Source organism: Mauremys mutica, chromosome 10 (assembly GCF_020497125.1).
Source record: "Mauremys mutica isolate MM-2020 ecotype Southern chromosome 10, ASM2049712v1, whole genome shotgun sequence".
In the NCBI taxonomy this organism is placed as follows: Eukaryota; Metazoa; Chordata; order Testudines; family Geoemydidae; genus Mauremys; species Mauremys mutica.
In genome coordinates this window covers 10588928-10615385 of record NC_059081.1, presented here as the reverse complement: position 1 = coordinate 10615385, position 26458 = coordinate 10588928, and the positions used below count along the sequence as shown (strand labels likewise).

Here is a 26458-nt window from a genome sequence, read left to right as displayed (position 1 = left end):
TCTAGGAGAGAAGGGGAAAGGATTCAAGTTTCCATGGCTATTCCACCTTTGGCATGAGATTGACCTTGGCTGAGATTGGTACAAGGGGGCTAATTAGTGCCAGTTAAGAAGATTTCATAATGTGCGTGGCACACCATCCATTTCACTGAGGCCTAACCTGGCATCAACCACTGTCATGCAGTCTGCTGAACAGCCAGCAAATGGCATCCTCTGTCAGTCACTTCCTCCCACAAGCCGTTTTCATTGTCCTCTCACCAACGCTGACGTCTCTTGCTCTATACTTCAAACTCCTACCAGCAGCCCTCTGGGCCTCAGACTGTCCTGGCTAGTAACCTCTGTCATCCCCGCCTTAACCTTTCACTCTCTTCTGGATTCTTTCCTAAAATCCAAGCATGCACTGGTCTTCTCTACCTGCAAAAATCCAACCTGCCTAACTCCCTTCAGCTCCAAACTCACAGATGCCTTGAGGTCCTCACCTTCAACTCCATGTTGTATTGCATCTACCATCTTTCAGCAGTGGACTCCCAGTTACCCTATTTCAAACTTCATCAACTAGTATCTGTCCTTATACAGACTTCTCAGTGTAGCTTTGTCACAAGGGCTCATTTTGTGCCAGGTATTTGAAACAGGCTAGGGTTTATTTTAACATTGAACAGTCACTGATCTTTTTCTAACAAACACTGAATGTGACTGCATCACTTTGTAAATTGAATCAAGAGACCCAATCAAGAACTTAATTTTGTCGTCGTCATCATGAGATATATCCTCCAGCTGTCTGGTCACGTTTTTGCTTCTGTACTTCTTTCACAACTTGTGCTGAGAACACCATGCTTTTGCAGCACACATGATCCCGCACCTCTAGTGTATGCAGACATCTCAGTTGTGTTGTTCCTCCACATTCACGGCAAGCAAATTTGGTCTCTGTCATTTGCTTATTCCTGCATTTTGTCTTTATCCCTTCAAATGAATTTTTAATCAGATGCACTTCAATTTTTGCAATGCTCACTAACCATTCCATTTTGGAAGCCCAGTACTATAAATATCCTTCATTTGTTGCAAAGTCAGGGCCACTTCCTGCAATCATTTTGCACTGAACTGGAGTTATACCACAAATAATTTGGTCTCCAATTAGTCCACCTGCTAGTTGTTTAGATTTGGCTTAGTTGCACAGGCTTGTAACAACCACCAATGCGTTCATGTGGCAACAGATTTCTCTACGGAAAATGAGCCAGGGTGGGAAGGGACCTCAGGAGGTCATCTAGTCCAACCCCCTGCTCCATGCAGGACCAATCCTCAGACAGATTTTTTGCCCCAGATCCCTAAACGGCCCCCTCAAGGATTGAGTTCACAACCCTGGGTTTAGCAGGCCAATGCTCAAACCACTGAGCAATCCCTCCCTTGTAAGAGACTGATCCAGATTTCCCTTTTCCAGTAACAAGACTTAGGTCAGGGCTACAAAAGGTTCCATCCACACCACGTGGCAGCTATCAGTATCTGCACATTCTGATAACCAGTATTTTAATCTGACTGCTAGATGAGTTTGGTCTTTCTTGAGTAGGTGGCATAGCAGAAGGGAAGTAGAAGAGTGGGAAGAGAACCAAGTCAGAAGGTTAATGTTAAATAAAAGACGAGGGAATGAAGGATTGTGAAATCAAAGAAGGGTAAAAAAAAGTAGGCTTCTTTGTAGAAGTTTAGAGAGCAGCAAAAGCATTACAATAGCAAAAACCAGCAGGTGTTCAAAAGAAGCAACACTGGAAGCGGCCGTGTGTCTGGGGAAGAGCTCAAAGAGAATGAAAGGTCAAGTGATGCACATTTCAAGAAAGGACTGGTTGTGGAAAACAATTATTAATGAAGGAGGTAAATTGTGAAAGTGTTCTGGGGCTCAGGAATCTCCCTAGAGGAACAAGTTACAGACTTGGGGAAGGCATATCATCTCACCGGACACAAGGCAGGAGGCAGTTGCTGGGAGTTACAGTACATGCTACACCTCAGAACACCGCAAGGCCACGCAGCGATGAACCGGAGAATCTCTCCACACGTGTAAAGTTTAAATGAAAGGAGCTAGGGTAAGCTGCAGCGATAAGGGAAATGCGCTCTTTTACTGAGCTATTAGACCAAGTCCTGGGCAGTTCCTTGCAAAGCTCAGATGGGAATAAATGTAGAATTACATGTCCTGGATGAAGAAACCACTTTGGGCCACTCATTAGGAAACCACAGACAATGCTGCCTTGGGATGCTCAGTTTAACACACCCAATTGCAAGTGACACCTAACTCATCACCAGTTCCACTACCAAGGCTAATGCAACAGTGCTTTTCTATCTTGGATCATGTGATCGCTCCCTTTTCACAGCTCGCCTGTCTTGCAAGTGGGCAATGGCTCTAGTGCAATGGTACTGAGCATTAAAGAGCTGGAAAGTCTCTAGGTTGCTGAATGGAACTGCAAGGAGCCACCAAATAGCAGCAGTGCAACATTCACACCCAGCAATGTTCGCAGCATGACTCAGTCACCAGGCATTGATACAACACAATGTCAAGGTGTCACACTGCTGTCATTTTGTGATTTGTTACAACTCCACCCGACACTCTTTCCCAAACGCTTTGAGGGACCCTGGCAACTTGGGTTCAATTACTCAGCAGCCCAGAGGGTGTAGGGATGCAGTGAGAAAGGCCAAAAGCCGGGAAGAGATGGACCTTGCGAAGGGAATTAAAACCAATAGTAAAAGGTTTTTTAGCCATATAAATAGGAAGAAAACCAAGAAAGAAGAAGTGGGACCGCTTAAAACTGTAAACGGGGTGGAGATTAAGGATAAGCTAGGCATGGCACAATATCTAAACGAATATTTTGCCTTGGTCTTTAATGAGGCTAATGAAGGGCTTAGGAATAGTGGCAGAGTGACTGATGGGAATGAAGGTGCGGGGTTGGAAATTACAGTATCCGAGGTAGAAGCCAAACTTGAACAGCTTAATGGTAGTAAATCAGGCGGCCCGGATAATCTTCATCCTAGAATATTAAAGGAATTGGCAAGTGAAATTGCAAGCCCATTAGCGATAATTTTTAATGAATCTCTAAACTCGGAGGTTGTACCGTTTGACTGGAGATTAGCTAATATAGTTCCTATTTTCAAGAAGGGGAAAAAAAGTGACTCGGGTAACTACAGGCCGGTTAGTTTAACATCTGTAGTATGTAAAGTCATGGAAAAAATATTAAAGGAGAGAGTAGTTACGGACCTTGAGGTCAATGGCAATTAGGACAAATTACAACATGGTTTTACGAAAGGTAGATCGTGCCAAACCAACCTGATCTCCTTCTTTGAGAAAGTAACAGATTTTTTAGACAAGGGAAATGCGGTGGATCTAATATATCTGGATTTCAGTAAGGCGTTTGATACGGTACCGCATGAGGAATTATTGGTTAAATTGGAAAAGATGGGGATCGAAATGAAAATCCAGAGGTCGATAAGGAGCTGGTTAAAGGGGAGACTGCAGAGGGTAGTACTGAAAGGGGAACTGTCGGGTTGGAGGGGGGTTACCAGTGGAGTTCCTCAAGGTTCGGCTTTGGGTCCCATCTTATTCAATCTATTTATCACTGACCTTGGAACCAAAAATAGGAGTGGGCTGATAAAGTTTGCGGATGACACGAAGTTGGGAGGTATTGCCAATTCGGAGAAGGATCGGGATATCCTCCAGGGAGATTTGGATGACCTTGTAAACTGGAGTATTAGTAATAGGATGAAATTCAATAGTGAGAAGTGTAAGGTTATGCATTTAGGGATGACTAACAGGAATTTTAGTTATAAGCTGGGGACACACCAGTTGGAAGTAACGGCAGAGGAGAAGGACTGATCACAGTTGATCACAGGATGACTATGAGTCGGCAATGTGATGTGGCCGTTAAAAAAGCTAATGCGGTCTTGGGTTGCATTAGGCGAGGTATTTCTAGTAGGGATAAGGAAGTGCTAGTCCCGTTATATAAGGCGTTGGTGAGACCTCATTTAGAGTACTGTGTGCAATTTTGGTCTCCCATGTTTAAGAAGGATGAATTCAAACTGGAACGGGTACAAAGAAGGGCCACTAGAATGATCCGAGGAATGGAAGGCCTGTCGTATGAAAGGAGACTTGAGGAGCTCGGTTTGTTTTCCTTAACCAAAAGAAGGTTGAGAGGAGATAGGATTGCTCTCTTTAAATATATCAGAGGGATAAATACCAGGGAGGGAGAGGAATTATTTCAGCTCAGTACTAATGTGGACACGAGAACAAATGGATATAAATTGGCAGTCGGGAAGTTTAGGCTTGAAATTAGACGAAGGTTTCTAACCATCAGGGGAGTGAAATTCTGGAACAGCCTACCAAGGGAAACAGTAGGGGCGAAGGACCTCTCTGGCTTTAAGATTAAGCTTGATAAATTTATGGAGGGAATGGTTTGATAGGATAACGTGATTTAGTCAATAACGTGCCGCCACTGGTAATTAGTACCGAGGGTCAATGTTGGGATATTGAAAGTCTTTTTCCTGAGTGTCTGGCTGGAGAGTCTTGCCCGCATGCTCGGGGTTCAGCTGATCGCCATATTTGGGGTCGGGAAGGAATTTTCCTCCAGGGTAGATTGGCAGTGGCCCTGGAGGTTTTTCGCCTTCCTCCGCAGCATGGGGCAGGGGTCGCTTGCTGGAGGATTATCTGCTACTTGAAGTCTTTAAATCAGGATTTGGGGACTTCAACAGCTGAGTCAAGGGAGAGAATTATTTCAGGAGTGGGTGGGTCAGCTTTTGTAGCCTGCATCTTGCGGGAGGTCAGACTAGATGATCATAATGGTCCCTTCTGATCTTAAGTTCTATGATTCTATGTTACATCATGTATGCAGCTCTCCTGAGCAGTACTCTATCCCCTCTGCCTGACACTAGGCAGAACATATGAAGCTGCAGCCAGAGCCCTGGTCTCCTTTGGAGATTCACTGTTCTCATGGGACCAGCTTTTCATGGGTTATGGAGAAGAACACTGCAGAATGTAAATAAAAACATGAACGGTATTCACATGCGTCCATAGTACTGTACAGGGCAGAGTGCTGGGCACACACAAAAGTATATGCGTTATTAAGTCATATGCACTCACCATACCAAACAGGAATAGAGCATGAGAAAACCAGACAGGACAAGTCGTAAGAAAGTGATGTGAAAGTGTAGTGACTGAGACTGGTACCAGCAGGCAGTGGAAAGAGGCACAACTTGTGGAAAGAAAAGGGAATCTAATTAAAAAAAAAAAAGACGAATTGGCTAGGAAAGTGATAGAGTGGATGCCAGGGGGAAAGAGACCAGAAAGAAACCAGAAGACAAATGCTAAGGGCTGTACAGTGCAAGGAGATGAATATTCGTCACTAAAACGTAATTAATGAAGAAAGTGGTGGAAAAACCACCACTCAGAGGAGAGCACCTCTGAATAGGGATCATGGTTGATCAGCCTCAGGAGTGACAGGTTGATAGGAAATACCAGATCACGTACATGGGGCATAGAACATCATCAGAAGAGGTCTGTCTTCTTTCTTTAGAAGCCTTCTGAATTCCTAAAGTATAAACCAAACAAAAACCGTTATCAGTGAAACAGACACATGCATCAGGCCATAGTCACTTTTATCTGTGTTCAATTTTAAAAAGCAAATACTGTATTAAAGACACTTCCCCTTGTTTGCTTCATTATTTAAGGGGGGGAAATCTTATAAAAAGCCAAAACTTGAATCACTTCTCTCCACTCAATTCCGGCTTAGAAAGAGTTAATACAAATTACCACGGGACTGATTCACTAAATACCTTACGAGAAATTTTCAGTGATAGGATGTAGAACTTACACTACCTGCCGACTCTCAATAGAGGCTTTTGGAAGCTATAGGATAATAGACCCGTTTTCCAGCCTGAACCTCTCAAAGAAAACTATTCTGATTTCTTATTAAGGAGCTGGACTCAATAAAATAAAATAAAATAAAAGACTTTAGCTTCCACACCATGCAAGCCTAGGCAGGGCCATGAGAGGCAATGAGAATAGATTTTTCACTGCCGGTATGGTGGGAAAACCAGATGAAGTTTTTAAATTGAATGTGACCCTGGGAGAGTTTGTAATAGAGAACAAAAAGGTGAACATTAAAAATTAATCTTCTTACAAAAACTGAACGTCAAAATAACTGTTCCTTATATCAGAAATGAAAGCTAGATATGGAAAAGGCTCTTTATGAAACACCATCTAAAGCTCAATCAATTAAAATTTTAAAATCAATAGACTGAAAAAGTATATAAATCACCCAACTGATCAGTACTGGAGACAGCACTGTTACCACTGCAACAACCCTGGCTTTTCAAAACGAGAAGTACAATTTTATATATTCACAGCCTTCCCACTTAAACTGAGAGGAAGGCTGGTCTTGTGGTTACAGCACTGGGCAAGCCCCCCTGGAGATGTGGTTTCACTTCCTGCTTCTGCTGTAGACTCCCTGCATGATCTTGGGCAAATCACTGAATCTCATTGTGCTTCATTGTCAGTCTATAAAATGAAAACAGCATTACTTTCTCCCAGCCTGTCTCTCTCATCTTTATTTAGACGTAAACTCCCCATGGCAGGGACTGGTCATTTACTGGGTGTACAACTCCCAGCACAATGAGGCCCTGATCTCAGCTGTACTAGTGCAATACCCCCAATGGTTTTGCAATTCACTAAAAGTAAGGCAGCGTGCTGCAGCAGAGACAGGAGTCGGGAGATCGGGCTCTGTAGTTAATGCGAGATGTGAACTTGGGAGAGTCACTTAAACAATCGGTGCCTCAGTTTCTTCTTCTTCTGAAAAGTGGGATAATGGCGCTTGCTCACCTTTGTAAAGAGTTTACACACTTCTTACTGACATTACGTTAGAAGTACAGACACACACTTTATGTATCTGGTTGAAGTACCTTTTCACTGTCCACGTGCACAACATCTTTGGCTTCGGGATCCTCTTCCCACAAGGGAGCTCCTTCCGGATCCTTTAGAAAGGCCACCACTGACTGCGATGAATGGAAAGACAACAAGGGGCTTTTAAACATAATTGCGACCAGAACAGGAAGGATACCATCCCGAATGCCACCTTTCCACTAAGCTGACTTGTCGTCTTCCCTTTCAGCAACAGCTTTTGCCAGTCTGCCCTAAAGCCATACTCTTTAATGCAGCAGAGGGCCCCTGGGTTGGGGAACTGATGCAGTTCATCTGAACAAGGGTGGAAGGTGCTGGAGTTGAGGGGCTGTTCAAAGGCACGAATTCCTTGCATAACATGAATATCCCAGGTCATCAGGGCTTGTTCTCTCTGCATGGCTGATGGAGCCATGGCAGAAACAGGCCAAGAGATGGGCATGATCAGGTTAGAGGATACACTGCGGCAAGGATCCTCCAGCCTGCAGCGGAACTAGATTCTATAAAGCAGCTCCTCAGCTGCTCCCTGGCCTGGTGGGCTAAGATTCCTCCCTTCCTTCGAGCCAGATTCTCATCCCATTCAGGCAGCTCACACTTGAGAAGTCTAGTGTACTCACAGCTAGACATAGTTAGCACAGGCTCAGCTGGTCAAATTAAAATCTAGGCTTGAGCTCAACCAGCTTAGCTGGTGTTGAAGATTTGTCTACTTGAGACTTTTCAGACATGTTAGCTGACATATGCTAACACCCCACCTGTTATTCTGGCCTAGACAAGGTCTCAGTGACATTCTTACAACCCTATTGCCTTCAGTGGGGATGCAACGGTGTAACCGACTGGGACTCAGCACAACAATCTGTTCATGATGGGCAAAAAGAAAGATTCCAGCTGCCTCCCAGTTGGCTCTGAAGAGCTCAGGGGAGGGAAAAGCAGTATCTGTGTATTTTAGTTCTTCAAGTCAACACACAGGTCTCTTAATACACCCAGGGAGCAGATCTACTGAGTAAGGAGACTTTACTTACTCAGGCACTTTTGGGAGAAACAACACACATTACCACAGTGGTAACAGAGATGCATCCCATCTAGACAGGCCAAACCATCTTACAACATAATTGTAACGGTAGCATAGATGGCACTCAGAAGCTACTGACAATAACCTCCCTGACCAATGCTGGAAGAGGGCTCTATAGCATGCAGGGGAGGTACGGCAGGTGAAAGAGAGGGAGGAAGAGAGAGAGAGAGATCTTCTGCAGTTAAGAATGATACATCAGTTTCTGTTCTCACAGTTGGCAGAGCTTGTCTAAATCTCAATTATATATCAGGGGAAGAGGTAGGGGGTCAATCTTTTAACTGCTATCAAGCGTGATTTCAGGAATTCCCATGTGCCAAGTTCAGCTATGTAGAAACAGATGCCATTAGAGGATGAAGGATTAAAGGGATTTAATTCATCCAGCCTCTCTCTTGCAGCCAAAAAAAAAGATGCTGTGTCATGTTTTCTGGCAGGGGTAGGCAGCATATTGCCTTCCACTCATTCCTCTGCTCAGTGGAGCTTCCGCATTTCCTGAGCATTTTAAAATAACCTTTTAATCCCAAGAACATAAAAAGCAACAACAAGGGTTTCTGCATTCCCAGGTTAGGGTTGGAGATCTGGACAAGGTCCACCCACTGTGTCAGGGGGTCCGTAGCAAACACGGTGATTAAAAACACACTTTGATCTCGTCGCACAGACAGGACCAAGTTGTGCTTTAACTGTTTTCTCAAACCACACCAAAGCTTTGAACTTAACACCGATGTAGCATGGTTCAGGAACCTGGTGTTGTAAACTCTATCCTGCAAGATCAAACCATGTTTCAACATGATGGAACCAGGTTCCCCAGCACAGTGATGAACCCCATATAAGCTGGTTGTTAACTGGCCATCTTATGGAAAGTAAACTATAATGCATCAGAATGCTAATAAGAGGCTTATTATCCCTTAGCTCTGACACATCAATCTTTCAGTTTTAAACACGGACTTGCAAGAGCAAACTTGATTCAGAGATAATACCAGGACTAATTTACCGGACAAACGCTTCTGTGTATTCTTTTTGCTATTATTGAAGAGATTTGTGTTTTAACAAGTTTTATCCTTTACAGAACAGAAGAAAATTCCCTTTCAGGTAGATCCTGCAGTGGAGGCTTAAATTCCAATCCTGCATTTATGGCATCCTGGCCTTACACTACAGAAAACTACAAGTTAGACAGTATGGTCGATTGATCAATTAAAGCACATGACTTGGAATAAAAAAAATCCTGGTTTATTGCCACTGAGTTGCTGTGTGATGTGGAATAAATCTCTTAACTTCTTTGAGCTTCAGTGTGCCCATCTGTAAAATGGGTACAATGACCTACCTAGCTGGGGTATTGCACCACTTAGTTAGTTAGTGTTTGTCACAGCCCATGCAAGATGAAATAGGAAGAGGAGAAGATGGGCTATAAGGAAGAAAGCCCTTGCCAATATACACATAGCTCTGAGTAGCAAAGCTAGTGAGAAAGTTTATGAAAGTCATGTTGAATGATGGACTGATGCTGAACTGATGCATTTGCAAGCTAACTTTAGAGACACTAAACTGATAATAAGGAGTATGGTCTTTGAACATGGGGGCAGGATGGTACCTGGATAACCCCTTTTCATCTGCACTAGAGCCAGATACCCCCTTTCTTGGGTCATCAATGAGTTGCTTACCCATCTTCAGCAGGCAGTGGACAGGGTGGATGGTAGGTCCATGTAATCCAGTCAATAAGGGTCAGGGGAGGCCCAAGAAAGATGTGCCAAACAGGGCAGCGGGAATGGGAAAAGCTCCCAGCAGAAGCTGAGAGGACAAGTAACAGCCTGTAATGATTACGAATGTACCTGCTCCTCTCCCTAGTAACAGCACGCTAATCTCTTCGGGGAGACGCGCATGCCTTGCGGTTTACTATAGCCCATCAGTCAGCACTGCACGAGCATTTCTCCCTTGTTGTGGCAACATTTGTAGGGGATATGGGGTGCTTCCTGGCAGCCATCAAGACCTTTATTGAACAGGATGGAAAGACAAGTGCCCTTATCCAACAAGGACTGAAGACAGGATAGTAGACACTGAGTGCTCCCCGAGGACCATGGATTCAGCCCTCTGCCCATCTCAAAGATAGAAAACGTAAGTCCCCTTGGAAATCCTGACTTTAAAGGGAGCATGCAGGAGTGGGCTGAAAGTCAGCCAATGAGCATGGATCCCACAGGGCAAGTTCATGTAACTCACATGCCTCAAGCTCTGCAGGTTTGTTCATCACCAGTTCAAATCCTGGCCTGAGGCAAAAGGGAAAAGTGAATGCCGTGGTGTTAGCCTGGGGCTCAGGAGAATCCCCGCTCACAAGGCTAAACCTGCTGGGAGAGCAGGAGGTGCTGCAGGGCTGGATGGAGGAGCTGCAGCAAAGCTGCACAGGTAGTGTTACTGCAGGTCTGGATCTGGCGCAGTGGCAGGGCTGCGGAAGGCCCAGCACCAAGATAGTAAGACATGTTGCCAGTTAGGATGCAGGTTCCCTGCCAGGGCTTCATAGGGGAAAGCTTTGCAATGTCTGCCTGACCTACAGTGCTTTTAATCTACTGCACCAAAATTCATACATTTATTTGAATTTTTGACAGTCTTTTTCCTTCTTTTCATTGTTCCCATAGAATTTTGCTTCCTGTTGGTCTGTGTGAAATCTGCAGGAGGAGAAAGAAGGTATTTTTGTTCCCGCTGTGCTCAGGGCAGATCTATATGAATCTAGGCTGCCATAATCAGATCAGAGATAAGGTCATTTCATCTCCCTTTAAAGCTCATATCTTGGTGGCTAGAACAACAGAGAAAGTATTTCCCAAAATGCTGTCCAGCTAACACTATTAGTTACACACTGCCATCGACAGGATCTCACAGCAAAACAACATATTTGTTACCAGCCTGCAAGTAAACTCACAGTTTACATTGGCTCTATCTTGGTAATCATATCCAACTTTTGTGGATATGTAGCTGACAGACGCATAGAGACAGAATGACCTAAAGGGGTTGGGTTTTTTTTTTTTATAACAGCTGTTTGTGAAAATTACCCTCTCCCTGCCTCCTACACAAAACTGCAAAAGGCAACATCTGTTTTTAATCCACCTATATCTCCCCATCCCTCCACTTTCCAGTGCCAAAAAAACCCCACCACCAAATATTTAAATTTACCTTCAGTGTGACAGCTCGATTATATTCAGTATGAAATGCACCATCCCTGTGAATGAAGAGTGGGGAACAGCGTTAACTTTCAGGAATGTTGCTAGAAATCATACAGCTGTTTATCCTGGCATCTCGTTATCCAGAATAAAATTATCCTACTCAAATCACAGAACTGTGAGAAATGTACAGCAAAGCAATTTAAAAAAAAGAAGGGGAGAAGCTTAAAGCAAACAGCTCTCTAGCGAATAATTTCTTCTGCGAAGCCTTAATGAGAACATTTACTAGAGGTATGATCTTGGGAGATGCAGCTGCTCAGCACCTCTTACATTGGCAATATTGCAACTCTTCTTATGAGTAATAATACACAGCACTTTTCATCAATAGATCTCAAAGTGCTTAGCAAAGGATGTATGTATGTATTATTTCAGATGAGGCAACTGAGGCAGGAAGTGACTTGCCCCAGGTCACCCAGTGGCAGAGCCAGGAATAGAACCTAGGTCTTGCAGGTCCCAGTCCAGTGCTCTATCCACTAGGCCACACAAGCTCCCTCAGAGTATACCTCTATTCATATAGGGCCTGATTCAGCAAAGCATGTGATTACATCCCATGAAATTCAATACCTTAGTAAATTCACCTTTAATGGGACATAAGCACATGCTGAGATGTGTAGTTAAATAGGGGCCTGAGCTGCTTTAAATGTCCAAGTGCACAGTGGCAAGCTAATAAGCCCCTGTACTAAAGTACAGTATAATATAAAACAGAACTAATAATGAACAGCAAAGAATCCTGTGGCACCTTATAGACTAACAGACGTTTTGCAGCATGAGCTTTCGTGGGTGAATACCCACTTCTTCGGATGCAAGCACGAAAGCTCATGCTGCAAAACGTCTGTTAGTCTATAAGGTGCCACAGGATTCTTTGCTGCTTCTACAGAACCAGACTAACACGGCTACCCCTCTGATACTTAACTAATAATGAACGTCATTATACAGTAGCTTGAACAATTAGTAACAGCAAATCTCATCCCTGTCCTATACTTACTTATAATGCAATAATTCCACCCCTTTCTCCTTTGAATTAGGATCTGCTTTCATCTTCTTGCATACTTTTCGGCTTTCTGCATCACTGCAAAATACAGAGACAGGAAAATGTATGGTTAAAAAATGAAATCAAAATGTGTCCAACATTTAAAATAAAATGCATAACTCTGGTTTCTCATCAGCTTTGTTGTGTTTACTGGTAGTTTAGGAACCTCATTCACTTAAATCTCGAGCAACAGTGGTTTCTATCAAAGTTGATAAGCATACTGGAACCTTGCTGCAGCCAGCTCTGATTCTGACAGTTTGTACATTGGGCTGAATGGTGATAAAACGGGGACCAATAATTGTGGTTCCTGCCCAGATTCCTCTCTCTCAGAACTGAGTTTACCTACTACGTGTTTTAGTGTGCAGGCAGGGCTTCAGTGCAGGTGACTAAGAGAGAGATTCTAAGTTCCACAAAGAATGTGTCCACCGCTTTATTGACGGGATTGGTGAGCAAACAGTGTTTCAGGAAGGGATTTGAATTAAAATCAACTTTTTTTTTATCGGGGTAGAAGGGAATTCCAGGCAAAAGGGGCAGGCAGCATGCAAAGAGTGAAGACAAGAGTGGGAAAAGGATAGCGGCTGTAGACGCTAATTCAGGAAAGCATCCCTGTTCAAGACGAGCACATGCCAACTTGCTAAGTCCCATTGAAGCACATACTTAAGTGTTGTCCTTAATTCCGCACAAAGGTCAGAGTGGAGTTGCATGGAGCCTTAAAGGTTGACGTGAATGTGAAAGGCAAGAGGAAGCCCGTGAAGAAATTTTGCAGAGGCCAAAAATGGTTGGAGTGGCATGGGAAAAGGAGGATTCGCATTGGCAATGTTATTCTTTGCACAGACAAAGAGCGAGATTAAAAGGCCTTGAAACCTGTTCTTCAGCAGCCGGCAGCTGGTACTTTGTGCACTGATAAATCAATTTAGAAAATGAAAACGCTGAGCGCCCATCAATGTTGCTGAAATTTACACTAATTAGAGCCACTTATGAAAGCCTAGACACATTGGGTATGTCTATACTGCAATAAAACACCCACGCTGGCCCATGTCAGCTGACTCGGGCTCAAGGGGCTCCGGGTGCAGGGCTATAAAACGGCAGTGCGGATGTCTGGGCTCGGACTGAAGCCCGAGCTCTGGAACCCTGCAAGTGGGAGGGTCCGGGCTCAAATTATAGCCCTGCAAGCCCAAGTCAGCTGACAAGGGCCAGGTCTGGGTGTTTTGTTCCAGTGTGTGTACACACACACACACACACAGAGCCAGGAGCCCCAATAAACGCAGTGCTACTGCTGGTGTTTGTGACTGAGACGGTGGGAAGAACGGTCTGTCTCTTTGCAAACGGGAGAAACGAACAATTAATTAACACTGTGTTGCAGATAAGAGCAAACCCTGTGGGCAGAGGTTTTCTGAACACATTTTACGGATGGCATTACGTTACAGAAAATAGTACTGACACCTACAAAAACTAAAGTGTTATTCTGTGGATCCAAATTAGCATTCTGAGGAAACAGCAATGCCTGTGACTATTCCCTCAATTTCTCAGTATCAAAATAGCTTGCAGTCTTGGGGGCTTACTAAACTCACATCTGTTCCTGGAGTCACAGATCACGGCCAGTAATAGATTTCCTTATTCTTCACCTTCAGATACCAAGAGACCGCATGCTTGCTTCTACAATACAGATCTCACTATGGTCAGCAACATCTTTGTTACCTCCAGGCTGGACTACTGAGATTCACTCTCCGTAGCACTACAGTGGGACAGGACTCTAAGACTGCAGCCAGTAAAAACAGGGCTGCCCATCTCATGAGCAAAGTGAGCTAGTGACAGCATGGGAGACCTGTGATCCACTCTCTGCACATCAACTGAATGAAATTCAACGCATTGTTTACCATCCACAAAGCCTTAAATGGCCATAAGCCGAGCTACCAGAGACCTCCTCACCCTCTCTGGCCTATCACGCCACCTCCCCTCATCCAAGGTGCTTCAGTGAACTGCCCCATGAGCCAGGCTCAGGGGAGCCGATGACATTGAATTCTCAGAGCCCTAACATCCAAAACTCACTCTCACCAGGACACTGTAGCTGAGACATAGAGGGTCCATCTGGAGTAGAGCTTGTGCTGCTGTTGTAACTGGAGTAACTGGTTGCCAATTAACACGAGCTAGCTAACACCTTTGCAAATGCTACTCTCGGCACCCCGCAAATGTTCGTTCCAGGACACACACAACTGTGGTTTACCCTACATCTCAGCTTCATCTTAGAACAAATGTTGTGGAGTGTCTAGTTTAGCATGTACAAAGGTGCTGGCAACTCTATATAGCACAAGTTACAGTAGGACAGACCTTTAGATCTGCAGATAGTGTTGCTGTATATTTGCTTTCTGCTGCTGTTTATCTTGGTCTGTTGAACAGGACACTGGAATAGGAGTCAAGAGACGGATTCCATTCCCACCTCTGCCACTGATTCACTCTGGGGAAGTCACTTAGCTCCCAAAGCCTCATTTTTCCTATCTTACCTTTGAAAAGTTCTTTAGATTTAGTGCTACACAGTATTGTTCTCCGAGGGAAGGGATGGCTCGGTATTAAAATGAATGCCCTATGAAAACCTGTAATGAACATAACTGAATGCAATTCCTACTAACTCCCCACTAACTTGGGCATCTATTAAACAATGGGAATACAAACAACAGGTGGTACCAGGTCAAAAACCAGCCTCTAAAGCATTGCCTACACTGGGGATTTGCAGCCACCTGTACAGATGCACAGGTGCAAACCCACTAGTATAGACAAGGAAAGCTGTGATTTGCACTGGTGCATCTTACCCTGGTTTCCAGCACAGGTACACCAGGCCATGAAAGTTTCACCTATCTACACTAGGGTTTGCATTGAACAAGCGACACCCAGGACTGGATCACAGCAAATCCCCAGCACAGATGAGGCTTAGATCCTCCATCAGTAATTTTTTCATGCATCACCGCAGATGTCATAGCTTCACAGGTTCCTAGGCCAAGATTTCAGCATGTCAAATGCACCATGCAGAGGCTTCATTAATGTTTCTTTGGAAGGGGCAAAAAACCAAACAAGTAACTGAGAAGGGAATGCTGAATGTAGTTATTTTTATCTTTGCTCCTTCTGCTTATCTCCACGCAAGCCATAAAATAAAATAATCCGCAAGGTGTCTGTTGATAGCAACCTTCTCCGATACGTTTGGTAACTGCCATCATTCTTAACAGCAAATACCAACAGAGCTTCAGCCTCTGCTCTGAGGAGATTTACCTCCTTTGGATTTCAGCCAATAGCCTTTCTCTAATGACAAGCGCTTCACCTCTCACATGGGAAAGGATAATTAGGTCTCCAGCTCTTGCGATTTAATTATACTGTTTGAAGAGGAAAGGAAGTTCATTACAGGGCCTGTTTAAAAAAAAAAAAAATCTCACACACACACACACAACACTCCCAAACTGACTGTCGAACTTATAGGACATTAGAGATAAGGATCCAGGCTCAGGAGAAGTGGTTATTAGAGACACCTCAGAAATGCTAGCTTAAGTAATGAGGTCAGGAACGCTGCCCACATTAATACTGCTCTGCTTCCTCATGCCACCCACTTCTGCATGAATGCTAACCTCAGCAGCTCAGTGCCACACCACCGCTGACAAGGAAGAGGCCACCGCTTTATTTATGATGTGTTCCACAAATGATCCAGCTTTATCCCCTGCATTTAGCCCAAACGAGAGGCCAGAATATCCCCCTCCCAAAGGTGTGGGCACACCAGGAAACTTGCTGAAAACATTAATAGAGAACGGGAAGCTGATCCAAAGTGGTCCCATCTCACCACCTCCCACCAATCTGGCTTCACAGAAGCCATTAAGTGATCTATAGTTTGCGGGAGGGACTGGGCTCATGGAAAGCCACCTTGGGAATATCCACCAAGTTTCCTGGCATCCGACAATGCTGCCCCTGCCAACATTAGCTTGCATGGAAACCTGCTTTGTATTGCCCACCGCACCCCCACAAAGGTGATGGAGTTGGCCTAGGTGCAGATGAGGAATCAGTGGTGCTGGGGATTTAGGGGTAGCACCGGGGCATTCTGCCTGGGTGAGGTTGTGTGAAGATCTGTGGGCGAGGGTTAGGAAAGGGATACGTTTTCAGCTCAATTTTCAGAGGGATGGCAAGTCAATGAGGGGGAGAAATACAGAAGGGTGTTCCCAATGGCAGGTGCTGCAAGGAAAAGGCTCTTGTACCAACTGTGGGCAGGCTGCATGGACAGAGAGAGGAGAGGCCACTGCTAGATAACGGGGAGCAGAGAGACAAGGTCCAGGGGTTTGGCTGCAGCGAGCCCATGCAGGGTTTTTAGGCACCTAGGAAATCAAGGCGGAATTGGATACTGACTTGAACATCGTGCCTGGTGGTGGTGCTATTGATCAGCATCCCATCAGGTGCAAGTCAAAGGATCCCCCTGGCAAATTCTGAAATCCATGGGACAAGACTCGGTGCACTGGCCAATGTCCGTCCTTTCTCTTTCTCTCTCTCCCTCTCCCCGCCCCTCTCAATTCAGGGACAGTAACTTCCAGAATCCTCGGAGATTTCCCTCCTGGGACAATGCTGACCCTTGGCTTCTCACCAAGGAAGTCAAAGGAGCCCTATGCCTGCATCAGAAATAACGAGGTCAAGAACTCTGCCTATATTAACATTGGCTCACTCCCGGATACGCAGATCCATGTACGCCCAGCTGAACCATGCAGCCATGTCTCACAATCCGAAATCAGGCTCAGTGACTCCTGCCTGTTACATTTTGTTTCCCAGGTCTGGTTATTTATATGATAGCAGCACCTAGAGGCCCCAGCCAAGACTGGGACCCCAGTGTGCTAGGCCCTGTACATACACACACACCCCGACAGCCCCGCCCCTGAAGCGCTTACAGTCTCAACAGACAAGACAGAGACTGGGTGACAGGGAGAATCATAGACACACACTGGTGGAGTGACTTGTCCAAACTCACACAGCAGGTCAATGCCAGAGCTGGACACAGAACCAGTGTCTCTAACCCCCCAGTCCAGCATCTGATTCACTGGATCACAATGCCTCTCAGATACACTTCAGATGCTGTCCTTCTGCCATCAGTGTTCCCAATCACTTTTTGCCTCTGCTCTTTAAGTGCTTCTACTTCCCCACAATGTGCCAGAACAACATGCACACTACAGACCCAGCTGTAACTCCAGGTTAACTGGAGTTTTGGAACATCCCTTGGATTTGTCCTGCCCAATAGCTTCGCAGGCAGCCAGCATTCTCTGAGATTGGGGAGCCCAAGCTGTGCTCTGGCTAATCTCCCAAAGCCTACTGGTGTCGCTTCTCTGGGTTCCCAACCCCAGTGCACAAAGCCCTCTGGTGGGCTTCCAGAGATACATGCTCCGTCCTGCTTTTCTTCTTTTATGGCAACAAGCCAAGGCACATCCAGAGATGCATGGAGTTCAGATCCTGCTAACGCCTGCAGCCAGACATCCACTCGCACTTGTGACCCAATAAAGCAGCAATCGAAAGGGTTACACAGATGCCAGAAACATTCACAATCCATTTCAACAAAAACGTACATACTTGCGATAGCAACTCTTAGATGCATCCTCTGAAATGAAAAGCCATTGCCAGTCAGCGTCTTATTTGTGACTATGACGTTTAGGAACTTTAAATGCAACTGATTAGCAATGTGTTTTAGGCAGCATGTGATTTCTGACCATACACCTTACAATCACCTTCCCTACACTAGAGCAAGAACCACACAATGCATTTATAATACAGCAGCTTGTGTACCGTGCCAATCAAAGGAAAGACATACCAACCCCCTCCCTCCAATCTCACCCCAACTGTAGGGAAGTGTTTGTGTGTGTATCATTATTAATACTTCCTAGTCTGAGGTATCAGCTGCCACGACTAGTGCTGCTTACAGTATGTCACATTTATATGGATCCTCAGATTCTGTAATGATCTCAGGCCCTTCTGTATCACTCTCCCGAGACAGATCTGAAATGGGGGGCGGGGGATCACTTCTCAGAACCTGTCAACCTGGCTGCAAGAGCTCTTCTTCTCCAAACAGCTGTGCTAAGCAGCCACTGGATGATAATGGCTTACATCCACTCAGACAGAAAGCACCTGCATCGCTCTCAACTCGGACAGGCACTCCAATATTGTGACAACGAGAGCAGTATAAGAACCTATGTCGAACAGAACAGGCAAAGACCCAGACAGCAGGACAGAGATAAAATTTTAAACACGGGAAGTTTAAAATAAAGGACTCATTCCTTTATTATAAATAACCTTTGCCATAGTGTGATGCTGCATTTCTCATGGAAACTAATTTACTAGAGAAGTGAGAATAACAGGTTTTGCTTGTAACAGACAGAAATCAAGTAAGGGGCTGCGCAGTGGTTAAAGGGTTTGATTTGATTTGATTTTGGGGACAGGGAGGTTTGAACCAAAAAGGAAAAACTGCTTCATAGAAAGTAAATAGGAAATAGGATCAGCAGATCAACAAGAATCCAGGGACTCGTGGATTTTGGGGCTCACCCGAAAGACAGCAAAACTCCTCCATCAGAGACCCACAATGCATCATAGTTCTCTATTCTGAACATTCCCCTGAAACGTGATGCGAATGGGAGAGGCAGCAGCAATTTATATGCTGTTGAAAACCAGCACCACCAGCCTTCCAATAAAAATGATTCTGTCTACCCTCTAGTCAATTAGAAAGCCAAATAACCTACACAAACAAAATGGGGGGGGGGGGGGGGAAACAATGACATTTTCCAAAACTGAAGCTTGGGAGATTATATCACTAACAGCAAAAGTATCTTTAACCAAAAAAAACAAGCACCCAAAGATAAAGCTAATGCAGGTGTCTTCAGACACCAACAATCAAGAGCAGGAAAAGAACCATTATACACCATGATCTTCCAGCTCTGCAGAAAGCCCCAATGTTATAATGAATGGTATTTTCCTTGGAGTTCCAAATTAATAAGTTGAGACAGCAACACACAAACCTGCATCAAAATAAAATAGATTTTCAAAAAAGCAACCAAAGGCTGGGCAGAAAGCAAGCGTCACTTTCTTCTTTAAAAAAAAAAGCCCCTCTCTTTGTAGATTCTGCTAGACTCCACCTAAACTGTTGGATCATGGCCTAGGAGATTCCAAATTATGGTAACAGTGCTGTAATCAATAGAAGATGATAAGTATATGTTTGAATCCACATTAGAATTAAATATATATGAAAATACTTCTAGGAAAATATCATCCACATATATACAGAAGCTGTTATATAATGTATTATTTTTTGGTTGCGTCTTTGCATATGTATTCGATGAACTGGGAGAGTTACCTAGAGAATGTTTAAAGTGGATTATTAAGGACTAAATGCAAGAAAACGGAAGTAGCGTTAATTCACTCTTAGCTAATGACATTAATGTTAACATTCCGCAGTTAATCAACAATTCAGAAAATCAGAAAACAAACGGGACGGTTGAATGCACGATCTGAACGCTACCTCTTATATCAGAGGGGTAGCCGTGTTAGTCTGGTTCTGTAGAAGCAGCAAAGAATCCTGTGGCACCTTATAGACTAACAGAAGTTTTGCAGCATGAGCTTTCGTGGGTGAATACCCACTTCTTGCATCCGAAGAAGTGGGTATTCACCCACGAAAGCTCATGCTGCAAAACGTCTGTTAGTCTATAAGGTGCCACAGGATTCTTTGCTGCTGCTACCTCTTATGCGCATGCATTCCAGTAGTCTTTAGTTAGATGTGACCATAATTCTTCTGAACTAATATAATATACCAAGGCTTGAAGAGTTTTACATCTAGTAGCCCAAAGGCTAAGCCTACTCACCAGGCTGAAATCTACGGATGACAAGCCTGCTCCTTTCCCCAATCTAAAGGAATAGCATAATTATAAAATTGCTTATATTCTTACAGTGGAGCTATTCCCCATGCGTAAGAAATGTTTACACTGGGTGCTGTAGGGAGCAGAGGCGATACAGGGTATGTCTACACTATGAATAAAACCAGTGTTCTTAAATCGTGTTAGCTAACTCAGGTTAAAATATCAGGGAAGACAAGCCAACTTAGTTTTTAATGTGGTTAGCAGCTCCCCTACATGCTTTAACGCAAGTTGCTAACCCAAGGAGGTGCCACTCTTCTCCCCGAGTCGCTGACCTAAAGCTGCAGCATGATTTCGGAGGCTGTGTGATGTCAGAGAGACCATCTCCCAGTCGGTACTTAAAACTGAAGCCCTGACTCCTTGGAGCTAGTAGAATCCTATGGCACTTACCACAATAGTCAGACATGTCTCACCCTGGCTAAATTTGAATGTGGGTGATTACACCATGTCAGGCCAGGTCTACATCACAAACATAGCTCTGCTGGTCAGTGGTGCGATGAGGTGAGCTCTCTGGCTGACAGCTATTCTGGCAAAACCCTTCTATGTACACACAATTATGCTAGCAAAACTGTGTGTTTTTTAATGTAGACCTTCCCTAAATCCCCTCAAGAGCTTCAAACAGATATTTGTATTCTTCACTTCCTCTCCTACCTGTCCTGTAATGTTTACTTGCTATCTTCTACTGTACAGTTACTATCTTTCACCCCAGACACAGCTACACTTAAACAGACACTGTATAAATGCAACAGCACTGCATTCCTTTCTTTCCTCTTCTCTCTTCACCAGCTCTAGGAAAAAAGTTCTGAAATTCACAACTTCATCAAAGTTTCTCATCAAAATTTCAATTCCCACCCCCAAAATAAATAAATAAATGTGTGAGAAAAATTGAAATAAATAGATCAAATAAATTTGCATCCCATTTTTTGACCAGCTCTTATTTCCACCTTCAGTCACAAAAATTGAGATGGATTTTAGACTCTTAAAAGTCCCTCTCCTCCATCCCAAGTAATTAAACCAATTAATATACTACAGATCCTATAAAAACATTCTGTATTCAAAACATTAGGAAATGAGAAACTCAGAGAGAACTATTTCACCCAACAGCTAACAAATACGATAACATATCAGAAGGGAAGGAGAGCAATATCTTACAAAGGCATTCATCAGCCACCTACGCCCACTTCTGGAGGAGGTAGACAGGACTGAGATATGACATGGAAGCAGGAAGGTGGGATTAAGACCAACCAAGCGCAAGGCATCTTAGGCCAGATGGCATTTCCCTAACAAACAAACAGTCTGGATGTGCTAAATCTGAGCACATGCTCTGTGACAGCAGATGGGACCCACACTAACAGCTTTGTTTCTATTTGGGACCTACGTTAAAAAGCATGTGTGTTTGATGAAGGATTAATTACTCAAAGCCAAAGCAATATGCACCTGTTTTGGTTTGGTTTGGTTTTTAAAACCAATTTTCATAATTGGGAAAATGATACTAAACCAAAAATGTTAGAGAACAGGAGATAAATTCCTGGGATTCCAGAAGAAGCTAGATCAGACGGGGATACCAAATTCAAATACCCAGTTATACAAATAGGGCAGGAGAGCCACACATCCAAAATACCCTAAGTGTCCTTCAGAGAGTGTTCAGCAGAATGTCAGCATCTAAAAGGTGACCTGCAAACATTCTGACGCAATTCCCACTTCTATCTCTCCATCTATCTTAGAGTTTCGTACTGCCACCCAACATGGTAGCATCAGAGCACCTTTCATGTACAATCAACAGGGACAGCAAAGTTCATGGTGGACTTTATGGAGTCCTTGGCATCTGTCCGTTTTCAAAGTCACAGCACTGGTTGGCTCTTTTTTGTTTTTCTTTTTTTTTAAATTTTATCCGTTTCCTCTTTTTTTGTGGGTAGGAATTTGGGGCAGAAAGAGGCAGCAGTGTTGTGGATATCATTTTAGAGCGTAAAGGTTCTCTAGAGACCCTTTGCCACATCCTCCTGACCACATCTCCCAAATAACCTACTTCACTTCCTTAATCTCACACACACACACAATTCCAACTGATTTTCTCTACCACCCATGTGCCACATTCCACCCATCCCTTCCCCCTCCACTCAGATGCACTCTAGTTCTGCCCCGTCTATTGCAAACTAATCTGAGAATGATTGGTAACCTTCAAAACCAGATCTCAGCGCCTTCCAAGCTGAGGTTAGGTTTTCCTTTGTTTAGGCCAAAGATACCTGAGTAATGAGTGACTGAACTTCAATCCAAGCAGTATAACAACACTGGGATTCTACCACCGCAGCCCAACACAGAAATAAGTTTACGTCATTTCACAGTTTATACTTGTCACTGCTAGGCCATGCCAACATTTGCTACAAAAGGGCCCAAAGAACTGTCCTATTACACAGCTCTTTTGATTTACCCATTACGCAAATCACCAATTCGTGGCCCCAATCCTGCATCCTCTCAGTACATGGAACTCCGGGGAGCACAATGGGAGCTGTGCACATGGAAGATCTGCAGCAGCACTAGGCAGAGTGAGCCAATCAGATGCACACGGTGGGGAGCCTCACACTGCACCACACACAGCTCTTAAATCACCCTATTTACCACATAGCCTATTTTACGGTCACAATAAGGGTTGAAACTAATTCTCTCTTTTCAAACAAGTTAAGCTTTCTATTCCCCATTTCAGTTCCCCTGCAAACTTACAGCCAGATCCATGCCCGCATTTGTGAAAGCTGAACTAGACTCTTAACGAAATATCAAGCCTTTTTTGATGATTTGTTTGCCCACCACATTAGCATCTGGACACATTAACTGTACAGTAAGAAGTATTTTAACTTTGCACTTTTGTCACTCAAAAAAAATCTCCAAACACTTGATAAAAATTAACTATTTAAGCCTTACAACATCCATAGGAGTTAGGTGTTAACCTATCCATTTGTCTGGTAAACCAAGGCACAGAGACTTAAGTTAATTGCCCAAAATTATAAACAGTCAGTGGCAGAGCTGGGAATAGAACGTAGAAGACCTGACTCCCAGTTCCTTGCTCTAGCTATTAGACAACCCTACCTGAGTCAGTTTGCATCTCAGGTGCCTCACTCTAAGCACTTATAGCCCAAACCGGAGCAGTTCATAAGAAACCTTATCTTGCCAACAGCTGTCCCCATCCAGATACTATATGAAGGTTTATGGAACCCTCATATAGTTCGCTGTTAGTTTCTAATCCAGAAGTGATGCACTAGGATCTTGAAATGCAAAAACGGAAGCATTCTGTTTAAATAGACAGCAGCAAAAAGTAGATGTCATGTGTAAGACTGCATCTCACCAGACATCATTAATTCAACATTCTGACATCTCACACGCTGCAATTCATTCAACATCAAACGCCTCAGTGAGGGCTTCCTAATTAAAACATGGAAAGGCTGAAATAAAATGTAAGTATTTTTGTCACATCGTTTGTGGGTCTTTTATTCATAACTGAACTGCTTCGTGTTTCATTATGTACAGAGCCACCTACGGTACCTCAGATAGGAACCAAGAGTCCTCACTTTGATATTTTGATAAATTCCACCAGCACAAGCACCCCCTTAGTAGGGGTCAGCTCCTTTCTGCCAGGGCTTAAGCCAATATGAATCACTTCAAATCTAGCTGCTGAGTAATGGCCTTATGCTGCAAAGTGCTAAGAGGCCCCAGAGCCTATATACAATAGGGCCCTGCTCTAGCAAGGGACTGATGCACGTGAATAAATCCCAGAGGCCTGGGAGTGGAAGGCGCTCAGCATGTTGCAGAACTGTGTCCAAAGCATCACAGGGAAGCCAGTCACATCTATCCTGGAGGAGCTCAGCTATCCTTGTAATAGCTGCTACCAACTAAGCAGCAGCTTTTCTCCATGCTAACTAGCTGGGCAAGCAACCAACTCTTCCCCCAGAGTCTATGCAAGGCCAAGTCTTCCTGGCCTTCCAGAGACTGCTCTATTTCCGTCAGCACTGGACTGGAGAGCTCAAGCCTAACCTCTTGCTTGACCCATGGAAACCCACGAGTGGGGAAGCTAGTTTACATATAAGTAGGCTATTTAGACAGAAAACTTCCGGTGGTAAGGCCTGCATCGTCCTCTGTATTTCACACAGCAGAGAGAGCTCAGCTAGTGCTCAACAACAGATTAATAATAACCAGCTTTGTTGGAGGAGCAATATACTCTTGCTTTCTCCTCAAAAAGGAGCAAAAACCACCGTGCCTTGAGAAAGCGGTGAACATGGCCAATAGAAGAGGTAGCGCTTTCATCGCCACACGGGAGCCGAGCCGAAGGCAGCAACTACAACTCTGCATGAATGCCAGCCGTGCCAACGCACATATCTGAAAGCAAAGGGAGCTCGCTACAGCAGGGCATAGAGACTAAAGCCAAAATTCTCTGCTTAAGGGAGCGGAGAATACTGCTGCCAAACCAACCATTTCTCGTCAATATTTGTAAAACAAATTGAGCCTGCCCTGTAAATATCCCTACATCTGTGCATTTGTTGTTTCAGTGCCGAGACCACAAATAAGCATCACAAAAAATTTGCAATGGGAGAGTATCTTGAGCAGCTCTGGTAGGGCTCAGCTGTTCAGCACTCCTGGAAACAGGCCTTTGTGGTCAGCAACAGAAGACTCTACAGTCACCTTCCACACTTTCTGGCTGGAACGAGGGGAGCCACCGGTAGTTTGCAGCCTCTTGCAGAAAGGAAGAGACAATGGGTTGGAAAATCTTTCGAGAGCAAAAACATAATACCCCATCCTCTACGAATATATTGATTTCAGAGGGCTCTCCACTGCTTTAAAACAATCAACCACCAAGCAAAACTTGACTCAAAACCAAACCAATTCGGATCTGCAACAGAACTCCCCTGGCTACCATCAAGACTCCTGGCCTTCCCTCACTCGGTCTCCGGCACTCAGCTGGTTCATCTCTCTCTGTTAAGATATCTCACTGTGAATGAGGGGGCAGGGAAAGACCTCTGAAAATTCTGATTATGTCTGGGAAAAGCATCCAAGTTTTTTAGGTCTCTTCCCAAATCAAACCCTCTGAACATTAATGTAGCTCAGCCCTCTGACGGATTACAACCGGTGCCATGTTTACAACATGGTCTCCATTATTAGTACACTCAATTACTGTTGTAACAGCATTATCTGGGGTTAAAAGGAGCAATCTTGAAGCCAGGATATCTATTCCCAGCTCTGCCAGTGATTTACGGTACAACTTTCCGCAAGCCATTTCACTTCTCTCAGGACAATACCTGCCCCCCTCATACTGGTGATATGGATTAATTGATTATATTTGTACAGAACTCTGCTCTGACCAGATGAAAGGCATTGTAAGTGCCACACATATTAGAAAGTAAATTGAAGTATTAAAGTCTCCTAAAGTTAAAGTATATTCCTTGTGAGTAACTCATAAAGGAAGCTTGTTTTAAGTGACAGCCTTTTGGAAGGAAAGCAGAGGGAGGAAGATATTAGAATTAAAGTCAATAGAACCTGTTGTAATACAAAGATCAAAACGTTGAGTTTCCTCCTCCCATCCCAACATGGGGAAATTAAGGGCCAGATTCTGATCCCACTGAACTCCATTGCAATACTCCCATTGACTTCAAATGGGACCAGGATTGGGCCCTAAATACTGAGCATTTCTCCCTGATGTAATGCTAAAATTTACATAAAAGCTTATGGTTATTGAGTGTGTTACAGTAGCACCTAGAGATTCCAACCAAGATGGGAGCACACTATGCTAGGAGTTGTACGCACACACACAGTAAGCAACAGTTCCTGATCCATAGTGACAATCTAAATCAGAAAAGGAAGAGAAAGGGTGAGAGGGGAAACAAAGTCACAGAGAGGTGAAGAGACTTGCCCAATGTCTCTCAGCAGGTCAGCAGCAAATCTGTGAAAAGAACCCAGGTCTCCTGACTTCTAGTCAGGTGTCCTATTCACTAGACCTCAGTGCCTGTCAAGTTTTAGTTGTCATTGATATTTTTGGCAGGAGAGGGGACCTAAGAGATATGCCACATTTCCCCATTACATTTTCTTCGTCACAATCCATTTGCTGAGTTAAAGCCTCAGAGGTTGGAAACTGATACAATTCCACTGATGTCAATGGAGCTACCCCAGTTTATGCCAGCTAACAATCTCAACCACTGTCTTCGTCTCCTGGGAGGAAGACATAACATTCATTTAGACTGGCCTTACAGAACAAGAACGTAGAACAGAGGTGGCCAATCTGTGGCTCTTCAGAAGTTAATAAGCGACTCATTGCAGAGGCACCGACTCTGGGGTTGGAGCTACAGGCGCCAACTTTCC

General features: G+C 44.2%; 1 protein-coding gene across 1 annotated transcript in view; it reads right to left on the bottom strand.

Moving 5' to 3' along the window:
• The window catches only part of PDIA5 (protein disulfide isomerase family A member 5), a 128874-nt gene that overhangs the window by 75311 nt on the left and 27105 nt on the right, over positions 1 to 26458 (bottom strand). The window contains exons 4-7 of the mRNA XM_045032179.1: positions 12168 to 12251; positions 11136 to 11181; positions 6922 to 7014; positions 5492 to 5552 (exon numbers count right to left, since the gene is read on the bottom strand). Of these exons, the coding sequence (XP_044888114.1) occupies positions 5492 to 5552; positions 6922 to 7014; positions 11136 to 11181; positions 12168 to 12251 (284 nt within the window). The remainder of the gene's footprint in view (positions 1 to 5491; positions 5553 to 6921; positions 7015 to 11135; positions 11182 to 12167; positions 12252 to 26458) is intronic.